Below are 12,500 nucleotides of genomic sequence, written 5' to 3'. Positions count from 1 at the left end.
GTTCAAGAGTCACATAATCATGAAAAGACAGGCTGTATCGTAGTGCCGAAGGGTCGTACGGTCATGAAGAAGGGGTCGTACCGCAGTGCTCAAGGATCTTACTGTCGTGTTGATGAGTCGTACCCTTGTGTTCCAGGGTCGTACAGTCGTGTTCCTGCATCATTAAGAGACGCATGAAGTTTCAATTTACTTCACATAGTTCAGACGTCTAATGCGGTCGCCAGTGTGTCCGTAAACTTGCTCGCTTTACGTTTTGTGTCCTGAAAAACACTCGTGTTTGCCTGCAAAACTGTGTAATGACTTCCTTAGTGTTTCCAGCACGGCTGTTTGTGAGAGACATTTACATAAAAGAAGGTCAAGGTACCAGGTGTGTTAAGTGCTGGTGTCTAAGAGAGAGAGAGAGAGAGAGAGAGAGAGAGAGAGAGAGAGAGAGAGAGAGGTGGCATGCAAATGAAGAACGGTCAGGCTTGTTTAAGGAACCCTTCTCTCTCTCTCTCTCTCTCTCTCTCTCTCTCTCTCTCTCTCTCTCTCTCTCTCTCTCTCTCAGCAAAGTACCCTCCCCCCCCCCAACACAAGCATCACACGAGATACACGCCTCCTTATCTTTATTTTCCTTAGTTCACTTATTATCTTCGTACGACCGATCCTCCTTCCCGTTTTCTGTGTTACTACTACTCTTTTTTTTCATTTTCTTCTTTCGTTCGTCTGATTGTGATTTCCTGTTCTTGAAAAGTCACGTTTTTCTGAGGAGACAATGTAGAAAATGAAGGTCATATCGTTTTGTGATGGTTTTATTATTAAAATATATTACAAAAAAATATTATTGAGTGCAGTGACCTCAGACAAGAGCATTTTTCATGTTGTACATTTACGAAAGTTTGAAAATATTGTCAAACAAAAAGCCAGCCAATTCATTAGAGTGATATATATATATATATATATATATATATATATATATATATATATATATATATATATATATATATATAATGTACACATGATATAATGCATCACATAGGCACATCAGAATGTGTCCAATTATTCAGATGTGTGACATAATTTCATTTGGTAAAAACCTGTTCCTTAATGCTACGTAACTATACACAGTCAACTGTGACTGACGCCTGAACAATTAGATAACATCAAACAATGGGTCACTTAAGCAGACAATGTAATTGTGAGTGCCATGCAAACCGTTAAGAAACATGAAATAAAATGATAAGATAATCAATGCATGTGAAATGTAATAACGTAATCGAACTTTTGATAGAATTATAACGTCCCTTTTTTTTTTTTTTTGCTCACAGTTTTGGAGCCGTGACAGATCTAGTTACAGCAGCAACGTCTTCTTCTGACGACAGATAATGTCTATCTTTCCTTTACATCTCGATGAATTTACAATGATTCCTTCTCGATCATATTCGTCTATATTTAAGGGTCTTGTCTTTCTTCTGTACAGAGAGTAACGCCTTCCAAGAGTAACTTTAGATCATCGGCGTCTATCCTGAACGTATTTACACAACCCTTGTGTTACTGCTGATTATAACGCGTTCCCGTCACAGTGGTGAGAGAAGGGAAGGAAGGAAGGAATGGTTTCTTCCTCCTCCTCCTCCTTCTCCTCCTGACAGCACCATTCCTGCTTGGGAATCGTGATTCACGCAGGAACGAACGATTCGAAATGTATATTTCTCTCTCTTCTTGCTCACGCTGGGAAGAGACGCGCCGTCAGTAATGGCCTTCGAGTTGTGTACCGAGGTGAAAAGATTGATAGCATGGCTACTAGAAATAGAGGGAGAGATAACGGGAGAGATTAATTAGATATCTAGAGACACAGGCGACCAACGGGGGGTATTAAGGGATCACAAACAACAGATTCATGAACTTGGAGTGGAGTGAGGCACTTATTTATTCATCATTCCTCGCTGGTGATGAATACCATTGTGAATAATGAGGTCAGGGAGGTGAATAACTCACCGGGAGGGAAAGGGGGGGGGGGACACACACGAACACACACACACACACACACACACACACACACAATGGGTTTGTATTATTCATTGTCAGCAAAGCCTCCAGTGTCGTTGGAGAAGGGGAGGAGGGAGAGTCGGTGCTTAACCTATTTCCGAGCGGGTGATTGACCCACTTTACTACTCCGAATGGCTTTCCAAGAGAGAGGTGATCTTCCTTCACCGTGTGGTCATGATCGGGCGCAGATTCAATTTGGGTCAGATGAAGACACCGCGTCACCTGACGAATGATGAGTTCTCCACCTGAAGAATGATGAGTTCTCCAGCTGAAGAATGATGAGTTCTCCAGCTGACGAATGATGAGTTCTCCAGCTGACGAATGATGAGTTCTCCAGCTGACGAATGATGAGTTCTCCAGCTGACGAATGATGAGTTCTCCAGCTGACGAATGATGAGTTCTTCACCTGAAGAATGATGAGTTCTCCAGCTGACGAATGATGAGTTCTCCAGCTGACGAATGATGAGTTCTCCAGCTGACGAATGATGAGTTCTCAGAACGAAGGTGTGTTAACGAAATTATATCGGTTGGAATCTCTGATTTCTCGAAGATTGACATGCGTTATGAAGACTTACTTGAAGGGGAAAATATTATTATTTACACGATCACTGTGTGTTCTCTCTCTCTCTCTCTCTCTCTCTCTCTCTCTCTCTCTCTCTCTCTCTCTCTCTCTCTCTCTCTCTCTCTCTCCCTATCTTATTCTAGGCTCTACGTATGTTATTTCCTTCGTTCTTTAGACCCACTGAATACTTTTATTTTTTTTAATTCAGTTTTCGCATTTGATTTCTCTTTTATCTTCGTCTGCCGTACGCTTATGTTGCCATTCTCTTCGTAGCTTTGTACTGGGCCACCAGTGATATATATGGTGGAAGTAATCCGCTCTGGTTTTCGTGGTTTTTACTTAAAAAACTCTTTGACTTTCGTAACCATAGGACTCCGGTGCAATCTGGTCAAGAAATTGTAAGGTATTCGAACATTCATATCAATTTGAGTCAGAATCATTAACAAAGTTTCTTCTTACGTGAAAATCATCATTTATCTATATATTCATCTTAATCCCTACGTCTACCTAGAGAGATATTTTCATCAGCTCATTATACAAACACAATTGCTAGAGTAAAGCATGATTTTACCCATTCAATCTTCACTGTAAATGGGGGAATTCACACTGTCAAAAGATCTTGATAAGTGTGTGTGTGTGTGCGTGTGTGTGTGTGTGTGTGTGTGTGTGTGTGTGTGTGTGTGTTTAGCGCCTCGGATTGAACCATCTACTTATAAATAAGATCCCGTCTAATCCAAGTGCATCTGTGGGGATTCGTCCGTGGCCGTCTTGGTAAAACCAGAGACGAGATAGAACCACCACCACGTACCACCACAACGTACCACCACCATCACGTACGTCCGAGAATCATAGCACTGACTTGGAAGAGTCTTATCCGACGCATCTCTTGTGGTAGACTCAAAAACAGAGAGACAATCTCGCGCCCCTGGGACAGGGCAGGTGGACCGTGACTTGGACGTGAGCTGGAGGTGACCTAGAGGGACCTGCAGGTGACCTGGAGGAGGTCAAAGCAGGGCCCAGGTTCAGCAGGAGAAAGGCACTTCTCTAACCTGTCATCATCTCCATGAACTCTGTAGGAGGAAAGGAAGTTCTTCAGACCCTATATATATATATATATATATATATATATATATATATATAAAGTGTATGAGTTGTGTCTAAAAATATAGACAGAATTCCCTATAAGCCAGACGTTTCAGGGGAAAAAGAATGACGCTCTAGGGAAAGGAGAGGTTTGTATGACGACAGCAGGGAGGAAGCAAGGCTACACTTTCCCTCTTTTTTTCCCCCAGAACCATCATTAATTCCCTCCGGCTGTACTACCACTTGATGCACACGTCAGCCAGACGTTCTCAAGGTTTTTTCTCTTTAATCCCGTCCGTAGCTGTTTCCCCTACATCACCACCTGTTAGATCATTTATACCCTCTGCCTTCCAACACCTTAGATCAACTTACCACTGGAGTTAGTGTCCCCAGACACTGACATCAACCGTAAAACCTTTTTTATCCTTGAAGGGAAAAAAATATACGATTACGTCTTGCGACAGTGGTCCCTTCCCCTATAACCCATCCCGTTCACCCATTTGATCTTTTTATCCAACACCTCTCACACCCATTTCCAGTACATCTTTCATCTCTTTTTCTTCCAGTTCCAACACTGTATCTCTATTTACCAGTTCCATCCCACTACTACGATTGGCACGCCCCAGCCGCTACATGGTCTCGCTCTTACCATCGAAGTCGACGGTTCCAGAGCCGTCCTCGTCGATCTCCTCGACGATACCATCCAGGTCCTCGTCAGTGAGTTTGTTGTCCAGTTCCTTGAGGATCTCCTTCAGCGTACTGGTGGTGATGTAGCCGTTGCCTGGGAAGGAGGAAGTGAGGGGAAAAAGAAATGATAGAAAATGGGCGACGATGTGGAAATGATTATCTGTTGCAGAGATAGAAGTAGGAATGAAATAACAAAATTCCCTCCCCGAAATTCTGACCAAACAACAGTAGTGGAAATATCAAGGCCGAGCCATGCGTTAGGTGATTATTCATTGTGATTACTACTTGTGTCTTAAGGGCAGACACACACACACACACATATGTTGCCCCATCCCTTAACCTTGTATATGTGTGCCAAGTCTTTAGTCTTATGTATACACGCACACACACACCCCAAGCTTGTACCAGTACCCATGTATGTGTGTGTGTGTGTGTGTGTGTGTGTGTGTGTGTGTGTGTGTGTGTTCAAGTAGAATCAATCAACACGTAAGGATTCCCTGGGATGGTATGCCAAAGAAGCCGAAAAACGACAGCAGTCAAGAATCTAAGGACTTTTCTGCATCATTGAAAAAGAAATTAGTCATGGCTACACAAACATCCTAAGTGCCCGCTGCTTGTGTTGTTTACCTGCTGCTGCTGCTGGTGCTCAGGAGGACGCGATAGCTGCCTTTACATAGTTATAGTCTAAAAGGATCAGAGACCCTTCTGTGGTGTTTTCCTTTGGTGACCCGTTGAATTCTCGTCATGATCTTCTCCCCACACAGCCTGACCAACCACCCTCAACACCCCCTCTCCTCCCATCCTCCCTAAGAGGATAACATTTTGTGTGTGTGTTTTTGGCTTTATTCAGTCACTTAATTGGGTCGTCCCACCCTCAGAGAGACACGACTGGTTCCGCGTCCTCCTATCCCTCTTCTCTAGATCTCCCTTCACGTCCCCCCTATCTCCCTTCCCTAGATCACCGCTTCTCCCCCACTCCCACGTCCTCCTAGCCGCCCCCCATACATAGTTCACCTTCTTCACTCCCGCGTCCTCATGTCTCCCCTAACTCATCCCTCTTATCTCCCTCCGACGCGATCATATGGCGTCATTTTTGCGGATCACGTCACACTGGGAGAGATGTCGTCTTTATTTCAGCGTTTTCTCCACTCCTTCTTCTTCTTCTTCTTATTCTTCTTCTACGTTCCTTCTTCTTCTTCTTCTTCTTCTTCTTCTTCGTTCCTTCTTCTTCTTTTTCTTCTTCTTCTTCTTCTTCGTTCCTTCTTCTTCTTCGTTCCTTCTTCTTCTTCGTTCCTTCTTCTTTTTCTTCTTCTTCGTTCCTTCTTCTTCTTCTTCTTCTTCTTCTTCTTCTTCTTCTTCTTCTTCGTATCTTCTTCTTTTTCTTCTTTTTCTTCTTCTTCTTCTTCTCCTTCGTTGATGTCCTCTCATGAGACATGACAATGACCCACGTACCACCACCTTCCATGATACCCCTCCAGGTAGATACAACTGTGAATCATTTACCCGTATGATTCCTCTCGTATTTTTCACCAAGACAACAAGTATTTACTCTACATTGGTTGAAAGTATTCTGAGAATTGTAATGGAGGCTGATTTCACAGCTATTTCTCCTCCCACTCGTCTTACACCCCCTTCATCATCAGTTCTCAGACTCGCTCCTTTTATCTACAGATTCATGAGTGTTGGCCTCTCGATAGGGACCCCTTATCCTCCCCTGACGCCATAAACTTCCCCTGCCATCATAAACTTTTCCCTGCCCTCTTCCCTTGCTGCCACCACCACCAGCACCCAGCACCAACACCACCAGCACCCACCTTCCCTGTCGTAGAGTCTGAAAGCTTCCTTGAGCTCCTCGTACATGGCCTCATCGTCTTCCTCGTCGTCGACCATATAACAGCTGAGGATATTGACGAAGTTGTCGAAGTTCAGCTTCCCGTCCTCTGGTGAGAGAGAAGTTGCAGTCAGCCAGGGAACTTCGCAAGGGTCGGGAAAAGTGAGAGATCACAACAATATATAAAGAGAAATGACGTTACAGAAGATCAGAATAAAAGAATGAGAGAGAGAGAGAGAGAGAGAGAGAGAGAGAGAGAGAGAGAGAGAGAGAGAGAGAGAGAGAGAGAGATTCGGGAGTTATTTGGTGAAATGAAAAACAGCTTTGTGAAGTTGATGTGATGGAAAACAGTTTCGTTCAAGTGATTCAGTGATCATAGGATCTCTCTCTCTCTCTCTCTCTCTCTCTCTCTCTCTCTCTCTCTCTCTCTCTCTCTCTCTCTCTCTCTCTCTCTTTCATTCGTGTTGGTCAAGTTGTATTACAGTAGACTATGAGTTGTTCGTGTGTCCTTGACACTTAACACTTTACTACTTACCTGAAGGGTGCCTTCCCTACTTCACACTTAAATCACTTCATATGTACCTCCCAAGTTATATATATCTTTACTTAACACTTGACATTATACTTGACGTATTCCCTCACACTCGACGATTTTATTAAACTGGTACAGTAGCTCTTCCCACACTCACTCAACACGACTTCTAAGTAAACCTTACTTACACACTAATCACTACGGTGGACACACTTGTCAAGCAAACCCCCCTCCTACTTACTTGCTTCATCAATACCCTTTATTCTCTTCGTGACATCTTCGTGGGTGAACCTCACGTCCAAGGTGTTCAGTATAGTCACGATCTTATCCGTGGGGACGAACCCAGACTTGTCCTCGTCGAACATGTTGAAGGTTCGCTTCAGCACTAACGGTAGTGGTCGTGGTAGTGGTCGTGGTGGTGGTGGTCGTGGTGTAGCCGCCGTAGCCAGAGAGAACGACAGGGGCGCGCGAGGGAGAGAGAACAGACACACACACACATATTGGTAGATTGAAAATTGCATGTCTTATCATAATCTGAATAAATAGTACGTCTATATGATTATGAGGAATTGAAAAGGCATGATTAAAAGTATTGTACGTCATGCAATTCGTTCCCCCTTGCTTCCTTTGATATATATATATATATATATATATATATATATATATATATATATATATATATATATATATATATATATATATATATATATATATGCCATTTCCCGCGTTAGTATTGATGAACTGGTAATGAAATGTACTCAGACACGAATTGACCTGAATACAGGTCACAGCTAGATGAATAGACTGATAAATGATATGTTAATCTAAGAGAAAGATAGGTAGATATAGAAAAATATAGCAACAGTGAAAGAAATGATAGAATGTGGAAGCAGGTGAACGAAATTATGCGATCCCAATATCTAGTTCAATTCAAGTCTGGCAATTTTAATTCGAAAATGAAGTTGGAGTGTTCAACTTTCTCCATGTTGTTATAACGAATGTCTTTTTCCTCTTTTTTTTTTTTAAATCACACGAGATATTGAACTGCATTCCTTTAGGGAAAAAAAGGAAGATCTGAGTATCAACGACACGGGGGAGGGGAAGTAAGGAAGATCCTTAATTAATAACAGTGACATTCAGTTTAATGTGATGATCTCTGATAAGGGTAAGGTTTAATTTCCGTCCTCTACGAGCAGGTAACGACGAACACAGAAATAAGATGAGCTCAGAGAGAGAGAGAGAGAGAGAGAGAGAGAGAGAGAGAGAGAGAAGGCCAAGTTACTCAGACGAGGAGAAATGACAGTTTCACCAAGTAGCTGACAAAGATGATAAGCAACGAGTCTACTCATGAAGTGACTGGAAAAGCTGATATATATATATATATATATATATATATATATATATATATATATATATATATATATATATATATATATACATATATATATATATATATATATATATGTATATATATATATATATATATTGTCCGGCAAACTGACAGAAACTGAGCAGCGAGCTGGCACATGAGCGAACGATAGAAGACTAAAATCATCTGAGGGGAAAAAAAAAAATCATTCAGGGTAAAACGTGCCGCCAAAACCGAGGTCGAGATCATTAAGTGTCTCTCGTGTTACGGCGCTGCTCCCCTGGGGGGACACCACAGCGTCACAAGGGCCTCCTCCCAAGGATTGGACTAAAGATAGCAAGTCTATTCTACGAGGGTCAGTCTTCTCGGGCGATAGCGAAGGGTTCTCACCCACACCCTCTGGTGTACTGGTCTTTAAATCATCTATGTTCAGGAAGTGATGTAATCTCTAGGTTGAACTACAAGGGAAGGAAAAAAATGGTATTCTTACCTTCTAACTTGGCTGCAGATATGGTCTCCTGAAACGAAAAGTTAATAGCATTAGATCAAATCGACTTAGGTCAGGACAAAGTGTGTGTGTGTGGGTGTGTGTGTGGGTGGGTGTGTGGGTGTGTGTGTGTGTGTGTGTGTGTTTGTGGGATTGCCTATCTGTGATTATTTGTTTACGCACTGAGGGGAATGGTTTTTACACTCATAAAACCTCATCTCTTAAGTTTTCTTATGTCACACAATCTTATATAATCATATACATTGTTTGCATAAAGAAAACTGCTTAATATTTCCAAGATCAAATCTATGTAATTCTACTGCTATCATCTTCTCCATCTAACTTTGTTCCCTTATTTCTAGTCCAGTACAACATTATCGCCTGCCTCTGGTCTTTCTGCAGTAGATCAGTACATCCCCCAGGCTAAATCCTGTGATTAGTCTATTTAGGAACTACTGTAAGGGGTAGATACTTTATTGAACACTTCCATGTACATGTATATATATGTACACTCGCCCCAAAAGAGTATCAGCCACTCCCAGGCCTGTAGTTTCGAATGAGCTAAAACTCGCTGACCGAGATTAGAACTCAACTTCGCTACCACCTTGATGTAGTTGCAGACTTCAACAGGGTGACTGTGAAGTCAAGTTTTCATCTCGGTTGGCCAATTGTAGATCATGAGAAACGTTAGGCTTGAGGCTGGGGGTGGACCGATAATCTTTTGGGAGTGCGTACATATGATCTACAATAATGGCTATTAGCTTGCAACTACCACTGCATCTTTCCTCTTTTTTTTTTTTTTACGTATGTCGTCTTGAAACGGATTGTCATTTCATCCTTTGATCACCATATGATTTAACTGAGACGAAATTCATCAGTCATTCATCTGACCACAGCTACAGCATCATCCGCAAACATCCTCAAGTATCATTCCGGTAATTTTGGCAATTGGTTGACATAGACGAGAAATAGCAGCGGTTTGAGACCTAAACTTGTAAGATCCCACAGGCTACCCTTATCTAGTTAGAGAGACGCTTCTGACATGCTTCCTTTATTTCTTCGACAAAAGTGATTTTCAATTCACTGAAAAAAGTTCTACCCCATAGAGTGCCTATAGATCAATTTTCCCATTGTCTTATCCACATTTAATGGAGGATAGCGTCAAAGGCTTTCAGACATTCCAAGAACACACAGTTCACCCACGCATCTTTTCTTTATTCTTTCCTTTTTTTTTTTCTAGCTAGCATTCACCCTGCTATAGCTCTCCAGGACCATTGTTATGCCTGTATCTTTCAGTCTTTTGAACCGTAACTGCCTCTCGCTTCGTTAGCTTCCCCTTCGCTAGTGTCCATTCATTCGTACCCCAGTTATGTTCTCCACTGCTTTACAAAGGTGACCCTCAGAGACTCCAGCTTTTAGTTTAGGGCAATTCCCCGCTCTACATTGTTAAAAAAGAGGACATATGACGTTTACTCTCAATCATTTTCTAAACTAAAACCCACGTATTCTGTCGAGTGTTCCTGTAGATTTATTGTGTTCTCTCGCCATATTTTGTTTTCCATTTCCAATCTATGGGACTATGGAATCAAGTATTAATGGTACATTATCTTTTCCTCAGCCTCAGTTGCGCTCCGTGGCCATCTGGTATGTGTGGATCTCCTGCACACCTGATTCTGAAGATTCGTTTACATCCTGTGTTTCCTCAGTCGACGTCCTTAGCTAAACTGGAAGTTCTACTGTTAGGATTTTGATATCCCTGACAAAGGTTTGTCTTATCATCGCTTGTAGTATTCTGATTTTGTGTGTGTGTGTGTGTGTGTGTGTGTGTGTGTGTGTGTGTGTGTGTGTGTGTTCTCTTAGCCTCGTGATAATTCTGTAGTTTATGTGTTTGTCTTGTAAAGGCATGCATGCTTCCTACAAAACTTTCACCTGAGTAATACGTTTTCTTCCAAAACTAGACACGAAAGAAAAAATCTATAATGCAAACATTTGAACATTATCCTTATACCACAACAACGATAGAACGAAACAAGCATCATGTATAACAATGTGTAAATCATACGGCAATACACTCAAACAAGCATCGTACATACAAAGTAGAGCATTAATAACCCATAAGAATAATGAACTGTGTTCTTTATCAGTTAATCAAGTGAGAACGCAATTTCCTGTTATGAAAGATGGAAAACGATTTACTAAAAAAAAAAGAAAGAAATCGTTAATTACGAAACATAAACTAAACCCATAAATCCTGTAACTTAAAAACTGTCAGAATATACCACAATTAACACAAAAAATTGGCGAAACTTTCGAACAGATTCAATACTACACCAGTGATAACGAGTTGAAACTCAATCCACAAAACTCGCTGCACCACAGCGACGAACCAAGAGAGACCAGTGAACAGTATATTCGACAAGAAAATCCGTCCAGCAAACCCTCTCTGTTGGAGCCAGAGCAAGAGCCGCTGCGCTCTCTTGAGGGCCGCTGTAGAGGCAATAGGCCACAGAAATAGCCCAGCTTGACTGATCCTATGTCGGTCGCGTGTCAGGCGGTTGTAAAGGTGAGGTGACAGGAGTTTGATTGCCCTCCGGTTCAAAATAGCCTAAGGGGAAGGTGTAGGTGCGTAGGAGGAGGAGGAGGAGGAGGAGGAGGACTGCTGTGAAAAATGGGGGAAGAGGAAGCTAGTGTAGGAATGTGTGATGACGATGTTTTTCGGAGATGGAAGTGAAGTGGCAGGAGAGTGATGATTTCTAGGAGCCCGGGTAATAATATTGGTGAAGAGAGGGTACCTCTCCCTTCCCTCTCTCTCCCTCGTGCCTCTCCCTCCCTCCCTCCCTTCCTTCCGACCTACCTACACGAGAATAGGCCAGTATATTGGGGAGTGAGAGGTGGCAAGCTATGGTTAAAAGATTTTGAGATGGTGGTATTGCCTGAGGGGCAGAAGGAGATAAGAGAGATGGAGATATACCCTGGTGGAAAAAAAAGTGATGAAGAGATGACGTTATGTCAGAGTGAAGAGATGTGGATACGTCATGATAGAGATAGTGAGATCTATTTCTTCCAGGATAAAGAGACGATAGAATCCATCCTTCTAAAAGGATGACCGGGGTAGATCGAGAAATACTCGACTAAAAGGGAAATGATTATAATACTAAAGATACTGAGATGTAGAGATACTTGATGGAAGAATTGTTTCTATAAAGATGGACAAATGCTGGAACACAAGAGCCAAACAGAAGAAGGTATGAAAAAAAACAAAAGATAAATGAAAATTAACAGATGAAACGAGATTAGTTTTAGAAAGCATAATTGTGGGACAAAAATTTGACTACGAGTAAAGATCTGAAAAGAAACGAAATTGTTACCAGAGAACAATAATGAATAAGAAAAAAAAATATGATGGAAGAAATGTCTCGAGTTCTGGTTGAAGTGAGAAAGTGTCATTCAAAGTCATGGTCAAGCAAACCCTGAATCGTTTCGCTCGATGTGTGGTCGTCATATGGAAGAGAAATCCTCCAACAGATCTGAAAAAAATCTTTTTCCCTGCGCATTAAAAGGAACGCTCGCCGCCAGTCACTCACTGTATATAAACCGATTCTATCTTTGTCTATAAAGATTCACAGATGACAGACACCGAGTGTGATACGTGCCATAACTCTTGATAAGAACACCTGGTCGAGTGATAAAATCCTATGTGGTATGTGGGGGAGGAAATCTTACGCGAGTAAATCAAGATTTGAATATCCATCATCAGACCTCCTTATACATGGGGTGTATGTGTGTGTATTCTTTCGTAGTTTCTAGAAAAAGATGTCTTGATCCCCCCCCCCCCCCCCCCCCGCTCCCCCTTTAGCTTCCAGACTTACAATTGTTTCGTTAATGGTGAATCAGGGCGTCTTTAAGGCTGGCTAAGACATTCTG

The 12,500-nt window shown here is 42.0% G+C and overlaps 1 protein-coding gene and 1 long non-coding RNA gene across 2 annotated transcripts in view; one reads left to right on the top strand and one right to left on the bottom strand.

The window, feature by feature from the left end:
• Positions 1 to 12,500, top strand: part of LOC139760597 (uncharacterized) — a 121,291-nt gene that overhangs the window by 10,536 nt on the left and 98,255 nt on the right. Inside the window, exon 3 of the long non-coding RNA XR_011715369.1 lies at positions 10,195 to 10,341. This is a non-coding gene — a long non-coding RNA (uncharacterized lncRNA). The remainder of the gene's footprint in view (positions 1 to 10,194; positions 10,342 to 12,500) is intronic.
• The window catches only part of LOC139760595 (troponin C, isotype gamma-like), a 17,195-nt gene continuing 5,472 nt past the window's right edge, over positions 778 to 12,500 (bottom strand). Inside the window, exons 2-6 of the mRNA XM_071683975.1 lie at positions 8,580 to 8,607; positions 6,962 to 7,105; positions 6,172 to 6,297; positions 4,320 to 4,451; positions 778 to 3,657 (exon numbers count right to left, since the gene is read on the bottom strand). Coding sequence (XP_071540076.1) covers positions 3,632 to 3,657; positions 4,320 to 4,451; positions 6,172 to 6,297; positions 6,962 to 7,105; positions 8,580 to 8,607 — 456 coding nt within the window. The 3' untranslated portion in view covers positions 778 to 3,631. The remainder of the gene's footprint in view (positions 3,658 to 4,319; positions 4,452 to 6,171; positions 6,298 to 6,961; positions 7,106 to 8,579; positions 8,608 to 12,500) is intronic.

Source organism: Panulirus ornatus, chromosome 37 (assembly GCF_036320965.1).
Source record: "Panulirus ornatus isolate Po-2019 chromosome 37, ASM3632096v1, whole genome shotgun sequence".
Lineage (NCBI taxonomy): Eukaryota > Metazoa > Arthropoda > Malacostraca > Decapoda > Palinuridae > Panulirus > Panulirus ornatus.
The sequence above is the reverse complement of the archived record's forward strand: the minus strand, read 5'-3'. Positions and strand labels throughout refer to the sequence as shown.